Source organism: Struthio camelus, chromosome 5 (genome assembly GCF_040807025.1).
Source record: "Struthio camelus isolate bStrCam1 chromosome 5, bStrCam1.hap1, whole genome shotgun sequence".
Taxonomy (NCBI): Eukaryota; Metazoa; Chordata; class Aves; order Struthioniformes; family Struthionidae; genus Struthio; species Struthio camelus.
In genome coordinates this window covers 25,598,270-25,625,385 of record NC_090946.1, presented here as the reverse complement: position 1 = coordinate 25,625,385, position 27,116 = coordinate 25,598,270, and the positions used below count along the sequence as shown (strand labels likewise).

Here is a 27,116-nt window from a genome sequence, read left to right as displayed (position 1 = left end):
TAGTTTAGAGAAAAGGATGGATCAAGTAAGCACGGGAAAAGGCAGAAAAAATATTATACCTTCAGAAAATAGGACCTATTACAACTAAATATACAAATATATTAACACAGTACTTGAAGAAACTTCCAGTGAGAAAATATAACTACGAAGTGATTTAATCTTCAATAAGTCTTATATCTAGAAGCTTTCATTTATTTAATTTTGCTTCTGGGACAAGATTTTCTGTGTATAACTTAAAGCATTTTGTTTGCCATAATTATATCTCAAATAATGAAAAGCTCTATATAAAATTCAACATATTTTTTGTCCTTAGTAACGCTATTATAGGAGGTCCTTAGTAACACCATTATAGGAAGCTCTGCATCATATTGAATGTTTGCCCAGCACCTAGTACAATAGTTTATTTTGTAATCCAAGCAAAACAATGATTTTTGCAAGTTATTTATTTTTCATGTTTTTCAACTAACATACTATGGTCTTTGATTTTTTCAGGACCTTCAGAGAATTGAAGGAAAGGTCTGAAATGTCATCATTCATTTGTAATCTGAACTTGTCATTCCCATGAGATTTCATCAAGGTCCAGATTGCTTACTTGGAGATTATCTGCTCATCTGCAGTGACTGCAAAAAATATGGGAATATGAACTTGAAATGTCTTTTCAGTAGAAAGAACAGGAAAGTATGTGGTCGCCTGCATAAAACATGCAGACCTCCTTTGTTCCATCCTGTATCATCCTGAGTCTTGTAAGACTATTTTACGCAAAATTAGCACATTCACTCTTATGATGGTTTCGTTAGGTCAAATCAGATACTTATAGGGATCTGCTCTCCCTGAGCTCTCACTTTTAGGATGAAATGGATAGTGATATTTAACTACTTAAACCTTTGTTAGTAGATGCATTGTTTTTAAAATAATGAGTTTTATAGACTGAATTTGCCTGTGCCTATGTGTGAAGATATATTCTCAAGTCTGAAGTCTTGAGTGAAGTGCTTAAGCCTGGGAAAGGGGGAAGATTTTAGACTCACTCCTGTCCCCAGTGTTACAGGCGTTTCCCCCTGGGATTACTTGTGCTCCTAAAACTCATCTCCTTGGGTGGCTGGTCAGGGATTCCAGGTCAGTTTCAAGGATGACAAAAAAAGAACATGAGCTCTCATTAGAGCTACCACTACATTTCATGCAAAAGGGAACTCAAGTCTGCACAAAGCATTTAGAGCAAGTAATAGGCCTATATATGAATATATGTGTGCGTGTGCATGTGTGCGTATGTGTGTATCAATAAATAAATAAATAAATAAATATTTCAATTTTGTATCAACCTCAAAAATCTGATGATCCAACAGTGGTTTTGAGTACTATACCAGCCTGCTACTTATTGAAGAAGGTCATAAATGCATTTATAAGATATTGTATTGTTCATTATAGCAAGGTATTCAGCAAAACATTGACAACATGGAGTTTCAATGTCATGAGGGCTAATATTCCACTGAGCAATTACTGACTGTAGAACTATTTACCAGAACTTTAAAATCTGAAGTAACATCTATATTTTCATATGCAAGTCTATGAACATTTACATGTCAAGTCCACAATTCGTAACACCTACCAATTCTTTAAAAATGTGTCAGTATGTACATGTTGAAAATAAACAAGGCTTTTCCTGTTGTTTCTGATACAAAATAGCATTGTTGTTACTGACCACTGAAAAATGTCTCTGTAGAGAATAAGATGTACCTCATCTTCATGACTTTCCTTAACAGCCATTGTAGCATTCCTCCAGGCTGTTCTGGGCTGCTTCATCAAGCTTCAGATTCTTCTCATGAGAGAGAGATGAGGTAAGCAGGGCTCTCCGTTTAGGCTTCAAAACAGCCATGTAATGCTATATGAAACTCTATGCAGCCAAGGTGTAGGGCGGCATGCAGAGAGCAAACACCCATACATTCATGATCATATCATCAAAACATGGCATGTCCATGGTAGGTCATGAGAGAAAATCCATGATAAACAGGATACCTCTGTTATTTTATAACTTGGACAAGTTAAATTCAGGGCAAAAATAGCAGGCGTCCATTCAGACAGCATGTGATCATGGTGATCAGACTATGTGATTCATTCATTCACTGAAAACTCTAGAAATAATCTGGATCACAGTTATCGCTACAGTGTCTAGTTTATCTACCTATGTAAGCAATGTATGTAAAGTTAGGTGGCTGAGATTAGAATCTGCCAGCTTTTGTTTTCTTTCTGATCCGCATTTAATCTGTCTTTCCCTAAATGTCCATTAAACATACACAAATAACACCAATACTTATTTTTCTCACAAAGAAATTAAGGAGATTCATTAACATTGTGATTCTCAGATGAAGGATGCTATGTAACTGGAGTAAGATATACTGGCAAGCAATTATTTCCAAGCTCATATTTCTCAGTAGCTGTTGTAGCTGCTGTATCAGGCAGATCGGGCACACACCGAAACTGTGTTACGCTATCTTTTGATTTTCACATAAGGCCATTTGTTGTTTTTCATCTAACAGGAACTTGACATGTGATCGAAGCTTCATTTAGTTGCAGGAACCCAATGAACACCTGAGGATACCCCACATTACTTACATAAATTACCAAACATGCTGCTGTGGTATTTGAAAAGCCACAAATCTTGTCAATCAAACAAAGATCTGAAGAGTTTACTGACTGTCACTTTGGATCTTCATTGTGTCAAGGCAGAAACATTCTTTGGACACATTTAGAAAGGTTGTCTCACCAGTCAACCAGTGTGTCACCAATTACTTTGTTCCCTTGCTCAATGACCTACTAATACTCTGTTAGCTACAGTTCTGGTTAGAATGCATTTTATCTGAAACTGCCTGCTGAAATAAGGAAAGTGGTAAAAGCCTGATTTTGTAAATAACATGGAAATAATCTGACTTCAGTACTTAAACCTTAACTCAAATTTAGAGGATTAACATCTCTACAGGAATATTAATACACCAGATTGTACAATTAATCTGTGAAAAATATGCTCTAGTCACTTAGGGTATAATCCTAGAAAGTACTCTGTCCTCTAACCATAATCCAGTAAGGTACCTCAGGATATGTTTAGTTTCAAGATGCGCTATAATCCCTTTTCCTGACAAAATGGATAGACTGTAAGAAGGAGAATTCAGTATTTTTAGAATATGGCCATTGTTCACCTACCTGGCTGTAAAATCTGTCTAATTGCTTCCCACTTGTTTTCAGTCCTGGAGTACGATTACGTTCAATGGCACAAATTCAAAGTAAGGTGGCATGCCTCCTGCAAATAAAGCAGCACAGAGATTTTTTCACGCACAGTTGGTTAATTTATCTACTCAATCTATAAGGGAAGGTCAGGGAATAGTATTTCTACAACTGGTCAAGGAAAAGGCTTTTCAGAGGAAAAAGCTCTTCTCTCCTACACTATGATTCCATCATCTTCAATTTTCCAGGCTTCTCCTTCAGAAGAGCCACTCTCTTGTTTGATGCTTACAGCTATAATGCTTGATACCACATATTAGCTATTATCATACTACAATCTGGAGTATATTGCTATATTGTCACACTTCATATAGCATTCCTTGTTTTTAGATAATGAGAACTCTCTCTAGCCTGAGACATTTGACTGACATACTTGAAGAAATAATCACAGACTCGAACCAGAATCTTCCAACCATGATTATATTTCAACCCAAGTCTCATAAAATGTTACCCACTCTCAGCTCTCCCTCTTCCAAAGGAAAAGAAAATTCAGTATTGATTATGCAACATATAAGCCAATTGCTTGCAATCAGCCTCTGAATCAGTCTCCTATGTCTGGTAGATACCTGAAACATCTAATGATTTATAGCTTCTGGACTGTTCTATTCAGTCGTATCCACTGCTTGATGCATTGGCTCATTGGCCTGCAGTTTTCAGAATATCAGAACTTGAGAAACTCAGAATCCACTGTGTTTTTCTTCCTCCTGTTCTCAGAGAAGCAAAAATTGTCCCCTATAGATCTGTTCTCTTTTGTGGGTACCTCACTGGCAGAGGATATTTTTGCAAGAAACTGTTGGTTTTTTTCACTCATATTTTGCCACTGTATTTATATACCTAGTCTTATATGTACAAAGGCTCATGAGATGCCTTTTTTGTAGCACAGATCATATTTTATTTTTTCATTGTTTTATAAGGGTTTATATACCTCCTTTATAACATTACTGACTACATATTTGGGTAGTCTGGTTTTAAGCTTCCCACTTAACAGCACTTCAGTAAGGGTTGGTGCTGGTTTCCTGGGTTCTGCTGTTCCATTAAGTACCTCCCAAAAGGGATCTGAATTTGTTATAAGGATGCTTAAGAAAAATTTGAATCTGTACATGAATCTCCATCTTTCTTAAGTATCTTCTAAAAGACCTCAGTACTATTTTATATTGACCATTAAACAGTGGATACATTATCTTTAAAGAAAAATGTTCACAATTACAGTATTTCATAAAATAATTACATTCATTTGGCCCATTATCTGACCATTATTATAAGGTATTATAAGGTATTATAAGGCAGCTGTATTTTCAAGTAATACCACTTCTGGATATCAGGGTAATAATTCAAAACAAATCAGTAATTTTTTTCTGCATATACAAATGCACTATACCAATTCTGTACTCTAATTTGAAGTTTCTGTAATTACTACCATAGGCTCTTTTAGTTGACAAATATTGGGGTATATATTTCATATTTTTGTTATTTTCTATATCTTCTCTCATTTGAGGCAAATAGCACCATTCTGATTTGTCTTCTGTATTTTTCCACACACAAAAATATATTTTAAGGATCAAGTTTAGCAATCTTTGTTTGACATTTACGGAGCAACCAATTTAGTACCTTTGAATGAAAATGACATTGAAGAGGAAATCCTCTTTCATCATTGTCATAAAGACTAGGTATGCAGCAAATAAGCTAGCTAAAATTACATCTTTTTTAAGGGTAGCTACTGTAACAGACTATATTTGCCCAAAGCTAGCAGAGCATTTAGAATTACAAGATCATGCTCTCGGTTTTATTCAAAGCCCTAGAATGGGGTCTCTCTTCAGGATTTACATGTGAGTTGTAAGGGATGCAAGTACAACTAAAAGTATAACCTCTGCAACCCAGGTCTGCTAATACTCATTTTGCAATGACTACTAATGGTTTATTACTAATTTTTGCTCTCAGTTTATATGAAAACATCTTTTTTTATATACAGACACTAGAATTGATAATGCTTAGCCTTTAATTAAAGCTTTGTTGTTATACGCGAGAGGTTCCAAATGGCTGCCAGGCCTTTGCAAGAGCGCTGCCTTGAGGCCTAGCTTTGAAGGTTTTGTGTATGTTTACTATGATTGAATCTAAAAAATGGTGCCTTTTGTTACCAATTGTGTAGAGATTTTTCAAATCCTTTCCTGGCATTCCATGTCCATCATATATTTTTATTTACTAAAGCCTTAGGTTACTATTGCTGGCAGCCAGACCAGGAATAAACCTCCTAGCAAAACTTATCGGCCCCATAAACATCTGTATGCTTTCTCTGCGTGTGGGTGGAAGCACATTGACAACTGACTGTATCACACAGGAAACCATCTCTACCCTATTTTCTTGAACTCATTAAAGTGAGTAGTTCCTTACTTCTTAGTTTACTGTTTACTGAGAGAATCATGAGCTCTTTTTAGAGCTTTGTAGAGCTTCTGCTTATAATATTCTTTCATTCTCTTTCCTTTCCCCATGAGAATACTGCCTAGGTAAACAAATATTACAAAATGTATCTTCTATCTTTTTGTGAAATTCTATAGGTATATCACATAATCTAAACAGTGTTTCTGGTAAAGCAATGATAGCTTCCAATAGTGTGCCAAAGTGTGCAGACGTAAACCTTTTTCTTCTGGAGAAACATTCTGGAACCCAGAAGAAACATCTAATATAGGAAAAGCATCTGGCAGCCAAAAAGCTCTTTCTTCATACGTATGGGAAGTATTGCTGATTTACACACGTTTAATTTCTTAGAGCGTAGGCAAAGAGTTCTATCTTTCCTTTACAAAATGAATAAAGCACTAATATCACAGCCTCTTCAAGTGCCTCCATTACATCTAGCTTGTTTGAGCAATTCAGGGATATTCATAGGCATATGTATGACAGGATAGCAAGGGTCTAGCATCATATTTTAAAAACTTTTTAGTATCACTAGCTATTCATTAAAAACACCTTGGAAATGATCCTCTATCACATTGGTGTTTCTGCACTTCTCCAGTATATTCTCTCTCAAAGAAACCTAGTATCAGATCTAAAATGACTACTCTCACTTCCCACAACTATTACAAAAATTAGCTTTTCAATATCTTGTGTTAAGCTTGCATTTGTAGATCATTAACCCTACTGCATAATCTTAAATTCTACCTGTCTGTATTTAACATGACAAAGCTTTCTCTGTAAATCCTTACTACAGCTTCAGAGATCAGATTAGCTTGTGCGCAAAAGCTACACATAATAGGGAATCTGAATTTAAAAGTTAAACTTCTTCACAGTTACCCAGAATACTTACTTTTTGCTGAGACCTTTCTTTTCTCTGTAAATGCCCAATTAACAGAAGCATCTGAGGGTGGGTACATGAGGGTCAGGAGGGTGTGTGTTGAGAGTGACATCAACTGAGACAATAAAAGGGCTTCTAAGTTACTTAGAAGCTCTATTTTAAAGTTACATTTAAGGGGTGCACTAGACCAATTCAGTAGTCTTTAAATATACTTGACATCAAGAGACAGTCAGCTGCTGACATACCCAAATCAGAAATCTGTTTAAGATAGTATCTGGTAAGTATACTTTTTTATTTCCGAGTTCTGACTGATTTTATCATTGATTCATTATTCAGTTTTTACTTTAGCTTCTTTTCTGACTATCTTAAACATATAATGAATATAAGATCAAACTATTTTATTATCTGAACCAGATTTGTGAAATGAAGAAATCTGAGAGAGTGAGTTAGAAATGTCTTAAGTGAATCCAACTCATGAATTCATAATATTGAGTTAGATTCACTGCTAGGAGCATAACCATATTCTCATGTAAAATATTGTGCAGTAAATGCTTTTCTGACCTAGAGTAAATCTGTAGAAAATACTACAAAAATTGCACTGTGGAGTTCTATATTTATTACGTCTCAGTTATTCTGTCACAAATTGCATAAATTATAACAAAAAGATGCCTTTTCTGGCTACCAATACTGAAAATCCAAATTGGAAACTGAAATTTGAACTGTTTTATTTCTCTCTGTTGAAGCATCATCAGTACTAAGCATTCTGCAAGTATATCCCAGGTGATAGTTCAGCTGATGATATACTGAGCAGAGTAGAACTAACACTGGCAATGCAGTATTAACACTGAAAAATGGGAGGCTCAATTCTGATTTCTCTTACGTGATTAAGTGGGGAATAACATAACTCAGTATAATTATGTTACTATGCAAAAATTGTGAGAATAGTGTCAAGTTCTTCATGCTAAAGAATATGCAACTCAGTGACACACAAGGAATAGATAAAAGAAAAAAAATTCATCTGCATAGCTACATACAAGTATTTCAACATACTTGCAGCATATCAAGTATAAATGATTTCTAAATACTAACAATTTTATTGGAAGGACACGGTGTTTTGCATCCAAGTGTCAAAGTGATGGGTATTGATATGTTGATGATGCAGGGTGACTGAGGCTGATGGAAGTTCTTATGACTTACCTAAGAACACAGTAAGTTGTTCACAAAATTAGTATTAGAAATAAAGTCTACAGTTACATTCCCTGCTCTCACACATTTTATGAGGAAAATATTTTTCAGCCACTTTTCTATTGTCTTTAACTTTTTTTCTAAAATAAATTTCTTTTGAGTTAACTAAACAATAAATATTTGAAACAACCATTTACATATGTATTCATTTCTATCTTTATAGACAAAATGACTTCTATAAAAAATCTGGCCAAGACTGCAATCATTTTATATGCCGTTTGTTTTTTTACAAAGTCTGAGGGACGACCAATGATGTAAGTACATTATTAAACACTTCTAAAGTTTGGAGGATGATTTTAGCTGTTCTTGAGAAAACGGTCAATTTGTCTGCCTGCACAGAAGTTTATGTCCATTTATGTCCTTCTATCACCACTTAGTTCTTATGCATTTCTTGAAAATAGGCAGCTGAGTAGAGGAAGAAAAACCATATAAGTATTTCCGTAGCTGTGTAAGTTGCATCCATTACTAGACATGTGTGGCATCTACACAGGAGGGCATCTTTATAAAAGCCCCAGTTCTGGGAGAATCTGTAGCCTGAACTCACACTTGCTTAGACACTAACATCAATTAGCCTTGAGACACAAATCCACAGGAAATCATGCTTCCTAAGCTATAGTGTTCACAGAAAACTACCTCTGAATAAGTGCCATAATTTTATTAATCAGTTACCTATTATCATGTAAGCCCTGAGCTCAACTCCAACAGCTAAAATAAGTGATAAACTTAACTTCAGTCAAACAGCATTGTTACAAAACAGAATTACTCCACATTTTTTGCTGCCTTCTCACTAATAAATCCATTGCCATTAACAAATCACCATCCACTCTCCTTCTCTTCTCCAGATGTCATTCCATCCCTTATAAATTAGAAAGATAGGTTCTACAACTCTGTATTGCAGTACCTTCCAAAAGTTCCCAGATCTGGGTTTTGCGTGAAGACCAAGAATTCAAGGAGGGTCATGATGAGTCTCTGTCTTTGCTTTTCTTTTGTACAGGAAAAGATCAGTGAGTGAGATGCAACTAATGCATAATCTCGGAGAGCATCGGCACACTGTGGAGAGACAGGACTGGCTTCAGATGAAACTGCAGGACGTGCACAGTGCCCTCGAGGATGCTAGGACCCAAAGGCCTCGAAACAAGGATGATATTGTCTTGAGGGAGATTAGAAGTCGGAGGCTGCTCCCTGAGCATTTGCGGGCAACAATGCAGAAGAAATCCATCGATCTGGACAAAGCTTACATGGATGTACTCTTCAAAACAAAGCCATAATGAAAAGAGCCAGAGTGCTATGTCTGTCCAAGTAAGCATGTGTCTATAGATCACTGATCAAGTAGGGCATTTTATTATTATTTATTCAAATTACAATAAGGATTAAAGGCTCCACTCAACATTGCAGCCCCACTGAGTTAGGTATTTCACAACCAAATAATAATAGGTAATTGCAGCCCATCCATGTCCATTACTGCTAATTTTTGGGTATCTTTCAAATGGCTAATGCATCTTATAAATTTCAATTTCAAATACAAAATTAAAAAACAACAACAACAACAAGGTTGAAAAATCATTTAAGATCAGTTCTACCACTTTTATATGGAGAACACTTGTATGTAATCTCTATGTCTACCTGAACTGCTAATGAAAAATGAATAACCACAGCAGAACCTGTCCCCAGAATAGGGCCCCATTTTGCCTAGTGTTAAACTGTTTGACTTCGTACTAATGAAAACATGTAAATCTATATTCACATTTATTTTCAGAAAAAGGCCTAAAATAATGCGCGCTTTAATTACATAGCAGAAGCTGCAAGATATCAATTTAAGATAAAAGAGAGCAAGCATAAGAAATGAAAGTAGGAAGGCAAAGCTTAAGATTAAGGCTGAATGGGACAGAGTTAAAATAAATTCTGTAAGAAATGTAAGAATGAAATTTAGCAAAATATAGAAATGAAGGGAGGGTTTGATTACCTTCCTCTCTTCTAAAATATGACAGTCTATAATAAATTGCAGAAGCAGTTCTCTCATAAATACAGTTACTCTTTTTCATGTGTAAATTTTCATAGGACTTTTAAAACAAATTTTAGCTTGTCAAACCCCTGGGATGAGAACAATTGACCTGTAGAAAATAACACCATGGAGAGGAATCATAAGTTATATTACATAAAAACTCTAAACAGGATTCAGAAAGAACTGGATATAAGTATGGATAGAAAAAAAATCTATTGTGATAATATTAAAAAAAACCCAGAAAACAGCAAATACACAACTATTTTCAATGGTATATACAGATATGTGCTTAGCACCCTCAACCACGTCTGAGTAGTAAGGACATTTTCCCAGTAGGTTTAATGGCTATTTCCTCCAAACTGTCCATTGCTGGAGCTCAAACCTTGGAATTGCTGCTCTAAGCCAAAGTGTCAATATGCACGTTCCCAGATCCCTTCTTATTTGTTTGTTTGATGTCTAGCACACTTTGGGGAATCTAATGAAAAATTCATAAATAATTACAAATATAGATGCAATCTGCTGGAGGCTAGAAAGGTACTTGCAACTAGTGAACTGTAGTTCATAATCTTGGCTATACTTTTACTAATGTAAAGGCTCTGATGCTGCAAGTAGATAATATGCCTGCGCACATTTGTGTACCCCATATGCAGGCAAGGATTCCACGTCTTCCACGTCATGTGCCTATTTGTAGGATTGCGGCCTTAAAGTGCACTTTCTATTTATTCTTTTATCAGAATGTTTGTGCTAACTTAAAGGAATAACACTGCATTTTTGTACCTATGTCTCACTTATGTATTACCAAATAAAGTGGACCAAAGCTCTTGGACATTATTTTAAAGCATAATAACTGACTGACTTGTTACTATACTGATATGATTTAGCCTGGGCAAAATAAAATGGTTTAAAAAGTGTAACACAGCAATAGATACTAAAATAATGATGAATGCAATTTTTATTTTTCCTTTTGTCACAGAATCATACTGGCGGTTAAAACCAAAGGTGATCATCTAGCACAAACCCATTTATGTCCCCTTGCAACAACAACAACACAGTTGCAGAAACTACATAATCTTCAAGTGCTAAATTCATAAGTTCTTTCCTCTTGATCTAAACAAAGAACTCTGCTAGCTAAACAGTTCCTTTTTGTTCTTCCTAATCTTCAACTATCCAGCAGATGCCTATACAAATATTTTAAATTTCTGTACACTTGGAAAGATACTTATTGCTGACAAAGGGCTTGAGCATCAAAGACAGATGAAGCACCACTGAACATGATTTAGCTAGCAATATGACCACAGACAAACTATGCTCGGCATTGTTTCATTTATGGCTAAACCTACGGTCGCTTTGCCCACATACAGTATGACTCTTGAGAAGGGCCAAAGACAGCACAGTGACAGATGCATTAGTGCTAGGTAATGCCTATTAGGAAAAAGATGTAATTTGAATGAAATCCATTATTAACACTAATTATTTAGAAAATAGATTTGGTATGGCTTTCCTATTTTCAGCATAAACCTCTGGTCAGTGTGTAGCAGCAGCCAAACCACAAAAAGTTAAGAGTGGGGCAGAGGATGTTATCAAAGATATTATAATACCATGACACAATGCAATGATTCATCCTCACCTGGACTAAACGTATGCAACTTTGGTCATCTGTCTCACAGATAAAGGAGACTGGGAAGAGGATGGTGAGAAAGAACGGGGCCACTGAAACACTTGTATATGATGATAAATGGTAACAATAGCAGTCAGAAAAGAAACAAATAACAAGAGGCATGATAAAAATATATGGAAGAATTAACAGTACGGAGAGGTAAACAGTACCGCACACCTATCTTTCTAAGAGAACAGGGTAACGGAGGCAAAAGAATTGAGCTTGTACGTGGCTGAATATGGAACTTTCAGCTAGTATGAACCAAAATTTCATATCTCTAGCCATTGTCATTCAAAACCCATTGAGGAGACTCAGGCATGACTTTTGAGCGTACTCAAGATTTTTTCCCAAGGATGCACTGGAACCTGCCTTAAGTCCATGCCAGGGAGAGTGCTTGGTGTAAACAGTATAAACACTGAGTCTGCACTTCACAATGGACTCAGACATGCCTGTGACTGCCAGTGGAGACTTCTTGTCTCCTGTTACGGTGAGATAAGGCTAGAAAAACCTAAGAGGGTATTAAGTCCACATAGCTTTGCATCCACAGGATCAGCCTTCTAAATACGGGCTTCTGCAGTGTCTCTAGAAGGCCCCTTCCTTCCCTGAACACTGCAGTCTCCATGCACATGTGTCCTTGAAAGGCAAAAACCCTTGTTTCCTGCACTGAGAAGGGCTTTTTGCCCTCCAAGGCCTATCCTGTGCAGATGTATACCTATTGTAAGCACCTGTTTTTATCGTATTATCAATAAAAAGAAATATAGTCATGTTTCTCATTCATGACTCATCATTGAAACAGCAAGTGTTAACATCAGTATCCATCTTTAGGGGAAGTAAAACAGCAGCATGCTTAAAAACCCATGCAAATTAAGAAAGGCAAAATTAAGAAAACTAATAATTAAATTAGACAAATTGTAAGAGCTGTAGTAAATCCTACTGCTCGTTATTTAACTGCTGTCCATTTGGTTTCCTTAATTGCTTCTGACTTTGGCTCCTCTAAACACTGTTGTTAAATATTGCTCAGATTACAGTTAAATAGCATGCAACATTTGACTCCTTGCCTAGTTAGTGCATTCAAATTGCTTTTGTATGGGCTGTGTTGGCATGTAATTGTTCTACTTGTGGATTTCTAGAACTGTGTGATTTACCTCTGTGAATACCAGTAAAGAAAGGAAAAGAGAGAGTTAATTTAATAGATTAATACTTTGCTGCGTATTGTAGTAAAGCTTCTGGCTTTCATAGGCCATTTAGTATTGTAAAGAGACAAATCCTTGCTCCTTTACCCTCTTCCCTGCCCTCCGCCACCCCTGCCTTACATAAGGTATGCGACTTGGTCTTTTTAAGACTCCCTGCCTGAAGCAGTCAGATCTGCTAATGCTTCGGGCAAGGCCAAAACAACCCCAAATGAGGAGGATGCCCTGTAAGATATGTAAGAAGTGCACAGCATAGGTTACAAAGTTCCGGTCTTTGGAATTTTGTAGCCAGTTTGTCAACTTTCTCCACTAGTTTGACACTAACCTTTGTAAAATAAATGATAGCAATGCATCTTCAAGTCTGATGATGCCTGAATTTTGATTGTCATTCATGTTTATGTAACATTCCCATCCCCATCATCAATATCACTTTGCTTGTATTACTCTACTAGTTGCTTTACAATTAATCACTTAAACAATAGTTAAGATGTGCATGACTGTGTCTAAAAAGGCATTTAAATTTTTTTTTTGTATTCAGATATTTCCCTTTCTTTTTCTTTCCCCTTATGCTCTATCCTCTTCTCTCAGATTTCCCAGAGTAACAATCAGCCAGAAAAAGAACTCCCAAAACCCAGCCAGTGCAATTTAAGCACCTAAATTCAGAAGTGCAGCCCATAATAGTACTGTTCCCAATGTTGTTTGTGTGTTCTCTGCATTGATTTTTTAATCATAACCCTGTTCGATGTAAAGAGACTTATCAATAGGGTACAGATTCATGTTCCCTCTTGCCTGCATGCCTTCCTGACGAGGTCTGGTCCAATAGTGGCTTACAAAAGCATTTTATGAGTTTTGACATAAAAGATTCCCATATACAGTGGCTGATCTCCACAGTGAGTCTGCCTCAGAAACTGTGCAACAGAAGTGGCTTCTCACAATGCACAAAGGCCAATGTTCAAATGTTTGGGCAGAGGTTTGCTCTTTCTCTTCCCCCTCCCACTCTCCACTAATTCCAGTTTGCTTGAATGTACTTGCTGTCTAGATTTCTACAGACCTGAAAGCCAAGCTCTGCCTATATTTAATAATGATGATATAGAGAATACCTTTACAAAAGAAGTAAATGTTGCCTTTAGACCTGCATACAGTTAGGGCTTGGTATCAGTCTATTCTTCCTGCAAAAGGAGTGCACAGGGCTCTGTCATCTATACAGCTGTGACACTTCAATACCCTGAACTGAAGTTGCCTGTGATATGGGACATATAATAGCTGTGCAGGGGAATTATGGAACAATAGCCACACCTGCTATTATATTATATTCCCAGATAGACTGCAGATTACATAGACCCTATATAACCTAGAGGGCTATGCAATCCTACAAATGATAGTCCTAATTTAAATCCGGATTTTTAATTCAGTTCTAGGACAAAGCTGGAGTGAGCACACATGTTAGTTAGCTCATCTAGCTGATCTTAGTGTCATATCCCTCCGGCTTTTTCCTCCCCGGCGTGGCAGGCAGTGATCGATGGAGGCCCAGAGGCCTGAATGCTGTTTACCGCCTGCCCTGACACGCCTGTAACGCTTGTTCCTCACAGCTCCTGCGTGTAAATACTGAGCGCTCTAGCACAAAATTAGCTGTGCGGTCACCAGCCCCTCAGCGTAGCTCTTGAGGGAAAACTGGAGCATCTTTCCTCTCTTTTCCACCTCTTTACCTCTCTGTGGCGGGAGGCGGGCGGGGTGGCGCCGCTCCTCACGCCGGCGGGAGGCGCTCGCCCTCCAGCGCCTCAGACCTGCGTCCTCGCCGCCCTGTTTGGCCGCCCGGCCGGGGCCGGGGCCGGGGCCGTCCCGGCCCGGTGGCGCGGCCTCCCGAGGGCGGCGGGCGGCGGCCCCCTCAGGCAGGCCCGGGCCGCCGCCGTCGCCATGGCAACGGCCGCCTCAGCGCGGCGGGACGGCCCCCAGCAACGGCGCCGCAGGCCGCCGCGCCGCGCCCCCTGCGCAGCAATTCTCGTGAGATCTGGGCAGCCTCGCTTCCTCCCCCGCGCGCGGCCGCGGCTCTCGCGAGAAGCGGTGGCGGTTGCCGGGCCTAGGCGCAGGAGCCGGTAGCGGCGGTTGGCGGTGGCTCCGGCCGCGGCGCCGCGCAGGTGAGTGGCGGGCGCAGGGCGGCGGCGGCGGCTGGCTCGCTCGCTGGCTCGTCGGGCCGCGCGGAGCCGCGCTCGGTGTTGCGGGTGGGCGGCCGCCGAGGCTCGGCGGTGGCGGCCGTGGGTGTCGGCGCGGCCCGGCGCGGTGCCGAGCCGCCGGCGCGGGCGACCCCCGACGGGTGCTTTGCCGGTCTGACAGACGTTCAAACGCTTCAGCTGGTCCGTTTAGCCGTGACAGTTGTCCGCGGGCCTCGCTTCTGCCAGCCCCGTGGCCTCAGATGAGGAACACTCTGAAGCTTTCTTGCTTTAGGAGCCTTGTAGAAATATATGTTGGTAGCTTCTCCATATCCCTGTGCGTTTGTAAGTATGTTCTGCCTCGTGTGAATAGGCTGAACACTACTTAAGTTATCAGTTTTAATCTTAAAATGTTTACGGAACATTTTAAGGGCGGAACAGAAACAAATATTGCTGCTCAAGACTGTCAGACAGCTACTGTATACTTTCTGAGTAGATTTATTTTGCATAGTCCCTGAGCAATGGTATACCTACTCAAATAATTTCATGATGAGTTAAATGCCTTTATATAACTTTTCTTCCAGATAACCTTGTGGGTTTTTTTGTTTTTTGTTTTGCAGTGAAAATTCTATCCTTGTGTGATAGTTCCCTTACAGTATGGCTATGTATTATGTTTTTCTATTGTTAATAATTGTTCTTAAACTCAGTTTTATTGCTAGCTATTGCTTCTGCTTTTTTATCCTTTTTATCCCTAAACTAATCGAGTATGTCACTCAATCTCTTTTCACTCAGAATTTGAATTCAGCTCCATCTTTGACCTTTTCCAGGTTTGTTTTTGTCACTTCGCGTGTCTGGCTTCTCTGTCCAAAGTAGTAGACAAGCATTGTATCCTTTTTTTACTTGGCTGTTGGCTGACTTTTACAAATTCAGCTTTCTGCTTAAAGCCTGACTTTACAGCAGCCCTTTGACTGTCTGCTGTTCTTGTTTTTGTTTGCTTTTTTTCCCTTCATGAATCATTTTCAGTGGCTCATTTAAAGAGTCCTGATCTCTGCTGTTGCTTCAGCTTTGGAGATCCTTTCCCTGGGAAGACCTCCTCTTTTTCTTTTCATATTTTGCTGTTGAATTAGATGATCCACAAATATAATTCAAGTTACCATCTTCACAGTGATTCACGTTTCTTAACCTGATACTTTTGTTTACTTTTATCTGAACTAAAAATCTGTCTCTTCATCATCTTATGTGGGTAACTTGAACTCCTATAGCTTGAACACAAGTACAGTCAGAAGGAAGTGATTGATCTTTCTAGGAAGTTAAGGAAAACTGTCCCTCTGTATTTTTTTGCAGGTTTGTTATTGTGGGTTTGTCTTTGGCTAGGTCTCTTCCTTGTAAAACAGCACAGAGACTTTATTTATTTATTTATTTATTTCGTTGCCACACTCGCATCTTCTGCCAAAGGGCTGTTAGTATTATGTCTTGATTGATGGCCTTTTCTGTCTCAAAAGCTCCTCATGGTCTATTTTGTCCTGCCTGTAATCATCATTGAGTTTCACCTTGTCTATGATTTTTATTTTGGACTTTACTTTTTAATGTCAGATTTTTCAGCACATAAAATTTGTGCTTTCACCCAAACGTGTTAGTACCAGGGAAATGGGGGTTTGGAAAGAAAACAGTGCAAGGTGGCTCTCCTTAGCATACACTGGTTTTCTTCTTGAAGGTCTCTTTTCCTCTTAGGTGTCAAGGCCCATGAAAATGGGTACAACAGTTGATATGCTGATGATACTGCTTATTAAATTCGTCACAAATGTCATCACCATTGGTTTTTCTGTCACTTTGTTCTAATGTGTATGCCTTCCTAGATCGTACTCTTGAGAATGGGGCTATTTCCTCCTGTAGATTTACACAGAAATCAATCTCATTATGTGCTAATATCTTTCAGCACAACTTTCTATAACAGTGTTACTTAAATCTTGGTTTGGAGCTGTTGCTTATCAATAAATGTATGTATTTTTAAAAAATATATAAAATTGAATGCTAATTTAAAACTTGTATAAAATGTGAAAATTCATTTGGCGTTTTCTTGCTCACTGGGATGCATTGTTAACTGCTGTGTGCAATCAAGGGGTGTCTGTTACTTGACTTTTTTGGACAAAAAAAAAAAACTACTTAATGTTCCCTTTCATGGTCTTCATCTTGTCACTGATGCCGAGTGCTATAAAGCTCTGTGTCTGTCTGCTTTCTAGTTTATGTTGGTGGGCCACAGGTGATCGAGTTAGTGGTGGCAAGAAATAAGGCTCTCCTGCTTTTGATTGCCCAGTGGTAACCAAGATTCTGCTTGTGTGTGGGAGAATCCACTGAGCTTTTTATGAGTAGACCTAGGCTGATTAAATGCATTGAATCCTAATGCAGGGGAAAGAAAATTGTCTGACTTCTGCTTTTTAGGCTTCCTCTGGCAGATACATGTTTTATTATCATATTCCTTTTAGGAATTGTAAAGTTAAAGCTTGCAAGGTAGTCATTGGATATCTGTTATTCATACTGCTATAGAAATAAGAATATTATTGACTTCACACGACTGCTTCTACTAGTTTTTGTTTCTTCATCAAGAGAAGCTTTGGTCCTGACCAAATCTTAATGTTAGTACTGTATCACAAAGGATATTTCTTAGCTATGCTTTGACAAGCATCAGTTTGATAACATTTCAACCATGATGATTCATAAAGCAACTTTATGTGGCTGTGTTATGGCTGATGTCTTCACTAGCCTGCAAGGAACTTACTTGACAGGTATGGATTTCCATGGCATATGGTATTTGCATTATTAGCGTGTGTACTTTGAACTGTATTTCTTAATTAGCATGTAGTATCAGTGTGCTTGCTTTCTCTGTAAGTGTTACTTTAAGCTAGCTTTTGTTGTTGCTTTTGTTTTGATGACTAGAGGCAGTGAGCCACAGACAGTCACCCCTGGCAGAAAGCCTAAATAATCTGAAGCTTGGAGTTTCAGAACTCTGTCATAGCTAACTAATGCCACATTTTGTCCTGGCTGGTTACTTGTCTGTTGGGTCTTTTTGATTATCCTTGGTGCAGTGCATTTCACCGATGGAGCTGGTTAGAGCAAATGAGCGTTTTGGACCTATCCTTCTTTAAAATGCTCTTCTGACCACTGGTAAAATCTGGGCAGCCGCCTGAGGCACCATGTATTAGTTATTTGAATGTTATCTTCTGTACTGACCAGCTAGAATAATCAAATCTTTGTTCAGCCTCATGAGCTGGTGTCCAGAAGACAACTTCTTGGACCTTTACCTTAAAACTTTAGGTCTTTATTCATCCTTTATAGTAAGATACCAGAGCTTTTCAGCCTCACAAGCATACTCGATAAAAAACAGTGTGTTGAGTTAGCTTGAAATATATTGATATCAGTTGATATTAGCTTTACTCTTCTCCTGAAGGGCTTCCAAAAAACATTTTTTTACTCACAATTGTTTTTAAATTACAAATGAAAAATAGGCCATACAGCTCTCAAAAGTATATGTCCATTTCTGTACAGCATCAAATGTTGTCTAACTCTTGCTCCATCTGCTGTGCATCACTGGTACATTGGATTTTTGTCATAGTCCAGAACTGAATATACTTTAATTACTTAACATAATCTGTTCTACAGCTATCTAAAGTTAGCGTATGGTGTGTGTGTGTATATATATATATATACACACACATGTATTCTTTCATGAGGTCCTCAAGTAGTGGTGTAAACATGTCAGTTGTATTTTGGAATGGCATGGGTGGCTCCACCCTGTGAACTATTGATTTGCTGGACACACAGGATGTTTCTCTTTACAGTTCTAGTGCATTTCAGTCGTCTGCTGCTTTCATAAATTAGTGAGTATTTCAGCTTCAAGTTGATGTTGGAGAATATTTTACCAAATTTGAAGTGTTCTAGCTCTCTGTGTCAAAGCTTTAAAAAAGAAAGTCTGTAGTCTTTCCAGAATTGCTCCCTGTGCTGATTTTTCTGGAATATCTGCTTTATGTGGAGGATTAAGAAATCCTTCTTTGCACCAGAGGAATTTCTTATTAGCTAGTTATAACGGCAATACGTTTAGCCAGTGTGAGAGTGATTTGTGCTTTACAGAGCATTTTTAGATCTGGTTTGGGGGCAGGGGGGTTGGCTTATTTGGTTGTTTTTGTTATGTGCTCCCAGTGCCTTTTTAGTCTTTACCAGTATTTCAGGTGAACTTCCTTGATTTCATGAAAGTCACTGAATGGTGTTTGAGGCCATGCCCTCTTACACCCCCCCCCCCCCCCCCCGAGTTTTAACCCCAAGGTCAGAATGTTCTGCAAAGAACCCTTTTGTTAGTAAAAGTTACCTACATTGCCCATGGTTTTGGATCCATGTATAGAAATCATTTCAACTACAGTTCAGTCATCTCTTTTCTGCTGCATAAAATTTATTAAAAATTAATCAGAAGGAGTAGTTACAGATCTTCAATTAGCAAATGCTGTGTAACCTTAATAAAGTAACTCTCGCGATTTTTTTCATGATGCTTTTCTCTTATTTATTGTCTTAGGGGTTTGTTAAAATCTGGAGTAAAATTGATAAATACATTTATTTTTTAAAAACAGTAGTTTAAGAACATATTAAATTTTATCAAGGCTAATGCTCAAAAGTGCTATCAATGGTGGTCAAGAAAAAGCACTGCAGTACAGCAAGTTGTTTCTTAGAGTTATCTGTTAAAGTGCTATTGAATGGAGGATGGAGGGAAGTTTTTTCTTCTTTGCAAAGTTCATAGTGTGATACTCTTGGGAATTATATTGGATGTTTCATAAGATGTGGCCTTGGACATTTGCCAATTGTTTGTCTTGTTTTCATAACTGTGCTCCGGTTGTCAATTGTGTGCTGGTTTAGTACTTCATTCATGAAACTCTGTTGTGCTTTCTTGTGTGCTTTTAAGCTGGAAAAAGAGAATGCTCCTGTTCAGGAGGGGCAGTCCTGTTTGTTCACTTCTGTCCTTCTGTGTCATTTGTTGTTTGTAATGAGCTAAGCTGTGGCTGCACAGCAAACCAGATTGAGGAACCGATCCTACTTAAAGCAGTCTTTTTCTTTGAAGTGTACAGAGAAACTATAGCCTCATGTTGAATCTGTAACTTTCATCAAATGAAAGATGCAGGAAGCATGAGACAAGTGGAGAAAGTGACTTTAAATTGTCTTTTCAGCTGCAGTTCTCATAATACGGTCCTCTCCTACAACACTTTCTAGTGTGAAAGCTAACTTCAAATACTGATGTTTTTACTCTCATGAAGTGAGTTAAGTACTAGCTGCTGGATGACAATCTATTTATGATAAGACTTCTGTTTTGGTCAATATATGAAGGGGTGAGGTGTTCATAAATATCTTAGTTCCTTTTAAAAGGAGGAGGGACTTTCAGGAAACGAACAAAAAGATTGAATAGCAATGCTTATGTGCATGGTGCTAAATAAGCCTGTCATTGTGTTGCTTCAGCACATAAGGGAATCTTCCCAGGTACCCTGCATTAGTCAAGCTGGGAGTTGTTAACCTGCTAGGCAGACAAGTGTAACTGCAGAACTCTAATTGTAGTTCCATTTGGAGAATGCTGCTCTTTGCTTTTTGCTCTACATCATACTGTTACTAAACAGTGAGTTGTACTGCTCGTATCTTGCTCGAGTGACTTGGTCTAATTAAGGCAACTTGTTTCAATTCAGGATAAAACAGGCCTTTATTTTTTTGTATTACTTGTATATGAAAATGGTATGTCATATTGCACTTAAGTTCTGGATGACTGCTGAAGTAATTCACTACTGGTCCTGTAAACCAACCTTCCTTCCCTTTGTCTCCTTAAAGTACTTTTTCCAGTCTAAAGTAGGTTATAGGCTTCTCCTTGTTCAGCATCTAAACACACTTGATAAATGTGTGTAAATCCTATAACATTCTAAGTTTATGTAATATCATTGCATTAACCATGCTTTGGTAACCAGGTAATTTCCAGGTAATATAGAATGAAATATTCGTCAGGGAATTTTGCTTTTTTTGCATGAGAAAGTTGAGTATTTGGTGTAACTTCAAATAGGATGTGTTTTCCTCTCCTCACTTTATATGGACATGTGATCTTATTAATTTTCCAATCAAAGTGTTTATTTATAGAAGCTATAACAACAAATACCCCAAAACCCTGTTGTGGAGTTCGCAGGATGCTGAAACTTTAACATTATAAATCTTTAAGCAGCTGTTCAGTGTTCTGCACATGAATGATGCTGAAGTCAGAAGGTTAAGCAGGTATCTAAATGTTGGTCATACAAGAGCATAAGGGATTTACAGTACACGCTATAGACAATCTGTTTACAGCTATGCATTGTAACTGCAAAAGAGAAATCATTCTATGAAATACTTACTATAAAATCTATTTTCTTTGGTAGAATTGAACATGAAGAAAAGCTCGTCTGTAACTGACAAATTTTTAAGAAGCTTGTTCTCTACCATTCCCCTTTAATAACAGTTTGGGGAATTTGTCAGAAGAGCTTGTCTCCATGCTATGTAGCTAGAAGGTCTTTTTATCCGAGAAACTACCTTGTTTTAAAGGAGAAATCTGAATTCTTTTGAGATTCATTTTTAATAAGGATAAGTCCTGTAGAATGTAATAGAAATATGCTAACTATAAGGGGCAGGGAGAGAAAATGACATTTGCAAAATATTTAGCTCAAAATTTTTGAGGAACATAGTAGGCTCCTCTTTCAATTATTTTTACTAAATTTCCCAGATTCTATAGAGTCATCAGCTGTTCACTTGCTATGGCTACCTTCTTCATTTTTATAACCAGGTCATTCCAAACTACACAACTTTTGACAGAAGTGTCACTTCTAGGTATGATTTAATGCCAGTTATTCAGAATTGGCTGTCTCTGTTGAAGGTCACAAGTTATCTTATCTATATCTGTAAGTGAATTTTGGGAGAAGTTTAACTTAATGTTGGTTCCCAGCCTAAACAAGGATAGGCTTATAATTCTGTTTACTTTATGAAATTCTTTTGCCTATTCTGCAGAGTCCAGTAGAACTGCACTGGGTTCAGTGTTTCTAAGGACTGCTATTTATTCCCTTTTGGAATAAGGGCTCAGATATAATTGTTTGTTAATCTTAACATTGTTTTCTTATTGGACAGTCATTCAAATTATAAAACTGTGTTAGTCTTTTTCTCTACAGTTAGATTTTTCTTTGAATTAAGTTTATACATTTACAAGAAAATTATGATGTTTGTCTTGTGTTTTATAACCAGTGTCTTTTCTGTTTGGACAGAACAGTTGGTCTGTGGAATTAATTATGGCAACATTCAAATTGTTTGCCAACATGTATAGAACTGTATTTCTTATAACAAACTTTTTTTTTAAAGCACAGGTATCAGCGAAATGGGTAGATTATTGTGGTGTAATTTAGAAGTTATGCTTCAGAATATCCTAGTTTCTGTAATCTTTATTTAAAAAACAAACTAACCAACAACACTTTCAATTCTGCATCTGTCTTATTTTTTCTTTTTATATGGCATTATTTAAAGGTCAACACTGCTCTCTTAATGTAGGTTGAGAGTGCTGCATGTGTGCTTTTCAGAGCAGTAGTGTGAGGAAGCTTGCAGTGGAATGGCAGGACGGCCTCATCCTTATGACAGTAACTCCAGTGATCCAGAGAATTGGGATCGGAAATTGCATAATAGACCGCGTAAACTTTGTAAACATTCAAGGTAGGTGCTATGTACAATTTATTGCATCTCAAAACTACAATAAACATCTATTCTAAAGACTACTGTATCTGGTTGTGGCAAGTCCTGTCATATTTTTTATAGTTCTTGTTAAACGGAATGCTAGTTAATTGGTTTAAAAGATATTTTCTAACCTTACTTATCAGCCTTCCTAATCTGTGCTTGCATTTGTTTTACAGTGGGTAGTGTGTGTGTGTGTTTTTTCTTTTTTGTTTCTTTTTGTTTGTGTATGTGTGTAAATGACTTTTGTGTATATCAAGGTACCAGTTGAGTGTCTGAATATTTTTCGAGTGCTTACCAGGAATTACTTCCTGTTAATCACTTTTTAGTCCCTTGACCTTCTCTATTAAATGGTGCGCTTAAAATAAGTGCAACTTGTTCTTGCAGGCAAGTCTCACTCTTTAGGGCACTTCCTTTGTAAAGCTGTGTCAGATGTTGCTTTCCTGTTGCTTCCTCCCACCATGAGAATGTTTTCTAAATGCTTGAGTTGGGGACACCAAGAAATTAACTAGTGTGTTTTCAGCAGATAGTATTCAAAATATGATCTAAGCAAAGCAGTTAGTTACCTAGCAAATGTATACAAGGAAGCATGTTGCTGGAAGCAAGCATAAACATCAAAATAAGTATATATTTTTTCAAGTACTGTGGTCCTCTATAAAGGCTAAATAGCTAAAAATATTCCTGTTAGCTAGCTAAAATTGTTAGTGGTTTATGTTTTCTTACCTATAAGATGACAGGAAGAGAACCAAGCAGCCAATTCAATAGCAGCTTCTAAATTCAGATGTTTTTATCGTGTAGATTTAGATAGACTGGGCTCAAGTGCTGCCCAAAGCTTTCTATGGACGATTAATGTTGTGGATTTTATCCTTTCATTAAATCTTGAATCATTGTGAGACATCTAAGAGGGCATGAAAAAAGAATGTGCTGAGAATCAAAAGGCTTGTAGGGACACCCATGTAGTTATAGGCTTATTTGTGAAGTTACCTTTACAATGAATAAACTGTATGGTTAATATAGAATTGATGAGAAGGCTACTACTGCTCATCATATAGGCTTATGGAATATAACTTTGCGCAGTTAATCTTGATATTAAGATGATAGTGTCTTCTAAGTGGTCGTCTTTAGGGTCTTTATGGTGCAGAATCAGTAAATGAACAATATAAAAGTAATAGGGCAAACTGAGCTGGGGGGCTGTTCACTGTCAGGGTGCAAAGTGTAATAGTAAATGGATGATTCACTGCTGAGTCTAGTTCAAGTAGTTCATCTCTGATTCTGCACTACCTCCCACGATTGGTAATCTGGAAGAAAATCTAGAATTGATGCTGATGACTCATGATGGAGCCTTAAATAATAAAAAGGACTCATTAATAACCTGCCATCTCAGTAGCTTATAAACTGAGTGCAAGCAACCATGTGTTTTTAATATGACTAAATGTGAAGTTGTATATTTTGGAACAAAGAATGTCAGCCGTTATTGTAGACTGCGTAAACGCTATTGTTTGTAATATTGGCACTGTAAAGAACTCTGTCTCAATGGATAGTCAATTGAACATGAGCCTGCAGGAAAATAGTATGATCAAAAGGGCTAATGCAGCTATTGAATACTATTGGATGCATGGTGAAATTATTGGAAGCCTGGTATCATCAGTTCAGGGAATAATTTTGATTTGAAAGGATTCTCAAAATATGAGAGAGTTCTTAAATATCTTGTGAGGCATGGAAAATTCAGTGGTTAAGTGATGACTTGATCAGTCTGTAAAGATCTATGCAGGAAACAGCAATATGATGATCTTTAGTCAGTAGGCAAATTTGCAACAAAATGTAACAGATGGAAACTGAAACTAAATAAATCCTGTATAGAAAATCAGTACGCATGTCTTACCATGTGAGGTCTGTGGTACATTATCTATTTTGAGGAAATGCTTAAAAAGCTGTGTGGCTTTCTTAAAAAGATCATTTGATTTAGATAGGAGTTAACTTGAGAAAGTCTACAGCCTGTGCCTTTCAGAAAGACAGGCTATATATAGGTGATTGCTTCAGAAGACGTGAATTAATGGTTCACACATGACAGCGTATGAAATATATGCCTTTGGAATAACTGCAGCTAAGTTAGATGAATTTCTAGCAAAACATAGTCTGGGTATCCAAAATAATGCATTTTTATGGAGGTATGTGTGATAGGGGAACAGTAATCAAACTAACATCTGTGTGTAGTGTGTTTGTTTTGTTTTTAAAAATAGTGTAGATGCATTTTTGGAAAGCTTTGTGGATGAGAATCCAGCTAATAGCTTGAGGTCCTAATATAAAAATGAATAAATTAAGGGACAATATAAACTTGTTCCTTTAAGATACTTCATTACTACAAAGAATAAAATTATTGGAAAATAGTGTACTTTATTCAAAAGTTTAAATTAATTTAGTTTTAGGTGGTTGAATATAGGCATATTAGTATTGCTTCTGACTTAATTGATGCTTTTCTCAAGAAGTGAAAGTCTGAAAACTGCAGGGTTAGAAAAATGCCCTGGGGGACCTAAATTTTAAGGGTAGAACTTGAACAGAACTGCTTTGTCTTAAGGTTTGAGTACTGCAGTCTTATTTGTCCTGCACTTCCAAAATATGCCTTATTATTGTAAGAGAAAATGGGTTTGAAAAATGTAATAGTGAAATTAGTACTTTATAATTCATCTCAACAAGGGAGTAAAATTTAAGACTGATGGTTAGTTTGTCACTTCTTGATGCTCTGGAGTGTTTAATCCACTAGCCTTAACGTTCTTAATATAGTTTATATAATTTGCTAGACTCATAGAAAGCATAATCTAGGACTGTGAGCCATCCAGCTGCGTGCAAGGTTTATGTGACAGCAAGGATAGCTATGGAACCGTGTTGCCTTCAATGTGCTACTGTGCTAAAGACCTGTGGAAAAACCATGTAAGGTATCAGCCCCAATTTTCAAAACTTCTAGCAAGTTGTACCACTGTTTTATCTCCTTTTTCTTTGGTGTTCTGAGATAGGCAATTCTGAGCTCTGAATAAACAGAAGGGAGAGATGCAGAAAATGAGGACCGAAAACATAATACATATGATCCCCACTATGAATCTGAGAAGCCTGACAGGATGAAATTGCGTAATCTTAAAGCTGAGTGTAGCTAATGATACAAACAGTCCTGTTTGTCAAAGCTATTGTGGAAGTCCATGAGATGCTTCTTATTTAAGTACCCGATTAAGACAGAAGAAAACTTTTGGAAATCAAATGTTGACTAGACGATGACTAAGGTTCAAGGAAATAGTCTCTGAATTAATGTTTTCTTTACTAAGTATTGCTGTTAGGTGTTTTTTATTTAACTTTTCATTGCTTATTAGCTTCCCACATGTAGCTTCTATATAGTGCTGTAGTTTGTTGCTGGAAGACTTTTGTTCTAATTCTGTTGCATAAAGTGCTTTCTCTGAGGTTGTGGTAGAGAATTTTTTCTGGCTTAAACTTGTCTCTTTCTTAAAATTTGTCCTGGATTTCTACATGTCTGTTCTAGAGCCTCATTTGAAAGTTCCTTGTTTGTTCATTCTGTTCAGTTGATGTTAAGATTCAAAATCCTTTCTGCCCTACTGTGTTAATGAACAAAATGCATCTGTGCCTTGATTCTGTTTTCATGACCCTTTGAGTCTTTGAAAATCTTGAACCTTTTGAAAAATTTCCCATAGATGACATTATTGCACAGATGCTGCAGATTAAGAATTTTGTTTCTAATATTGCTTGCTAGAAGGATGCATTTGTGTCATGAATTGAAGTTCTGCTTGCCTCAGTGTTTTTAAGTACATGAAGCATCCCTACAAGACTCCTTTCATTATCCCTGTAGTGATGGCAGAATGTATAATCTGTTTTCTGCTGCAGGAAGAATTTTTTTTTTTTTTTCCTCCTCCTCCTGTAAATTGGGTTTCTGGAGTTGAACATTTTATAGGGTGGGACAGGCCTACACAATATGTGACGCTAAAGCAATTAGGCCTGTTTTCACCATGGGCTCAAGTCATAGTGACTAACGAAAAAGTTGACATGCATCTCCTACTTCATGGTAACTGCAAACATACCTGCTCTTAATTGCAACCTGGTGCTGATAAATCAGGATGTCTTTAGCTTTTTATTGACAACAGTATATAAAAACCTTAGAAGAGGTTTTTCTCTAAGGTTGGGAGGAGATGTTCTTGGAATCTAGAAAAAGGGGCTGCCTTCAAAGTAATGATTTTACAAAAGATTAGTAGAATGATTTTTGAAAGGTACCTAAGGTAGAACAGTCTTAAACAGCAGCTTTTCTTTTTCCCCCTCTACTTCTGAGGAGGCAGCTTGCAAACACTTAGTGGCCTTCTGTGCAGAAGGTCTAACTAAAGTCTCTTGAACTTCTCCAGCACACAAATGATGCTCTCTAAATACCTGCAGGTGTTAATTTTAGCAAACTTCAAAGTCATGCAGAGCTTAATCAGGCTCTGACTTTTAATTAAGTTACTGAGCACTTAAGAGATGAAACTCATGCTCAGATACATCCCTAGAACTTTGAAGGACAGCTGTCCTCTGCAAT

The 27,116-nt window shown here is 37.5% G+C and overlaps 2 protein-coding genes and 1 long non-coding RNA gene across 4 annotated transcripts in view; 2 read left to right on the top strand and 1 right to left on the bottom strand.

Moving 5' to 3' along the window:
* Nucleotides 1-14,439, bottom strand: part of LOC138067443 (uncharacterized) — a 40,744-nt gene extending 26,305 nt beyond the window's left edge. The window contains exons 1-2 of the long non-coding RNA XR_011141394.1: nt 14,357-14,439; nt 3,193-3,289 (exon numbers count right to left, since the gene is read on the bottom strand). This is a non-coding gene — a long non-coding RNA (uncharacterized lncRNA). The remainder of the gene's footprint in view (nt 1-3,192; nt 3,290-14,356) is intronic.
* Nucleotides 6,747-9,069, top strand: PTH (parathyroid hormone). Its single transcript, XM_009687056.2, has 3 exons — nt 6,747-6,833; nt 7,965-8,055; nt 8,796-9,069. Exons 2-3 carry the CDS (start codon nt 7,970-7,972, stop codon nt 9,067-9,069), a joined length of 360 nt encoding a protein of 119 aa, XP_009685351.1. The 5' UTR covers nt 6,747-6,833; nt 7,965-7,969.
* A 214-nt stretch (nt 14,440-14,653) lies between the features above and the next one.
* The window catches only part of BTBD10 (BTB domain containing 10), a 29,556-nt gene continuing 17,093 nt past the window's right edge, over nt 14,654-27,116 (top strand). Inside the window, exons 1-2 of one of the 2 annotated variants that reach the window (XM_068945153.1) lie at nt 14,659-14,785; nt 22,376-22,534. In XM_068945153.1, coding sequence (XP_068801254.1) covers nt 22,434-22,534 — 101 coding nt within the window. In that variant the 5' untranslated portion in view covers nt 14,659-14,785; nt 22,376-22,433. Of the gene's footprint in view, nt 14,786-22,375; nt 22,535-27,116 lie in introns of both variants that reach the window. The other variant, XM_068945154.1, reaches the window with a different exon arrangement.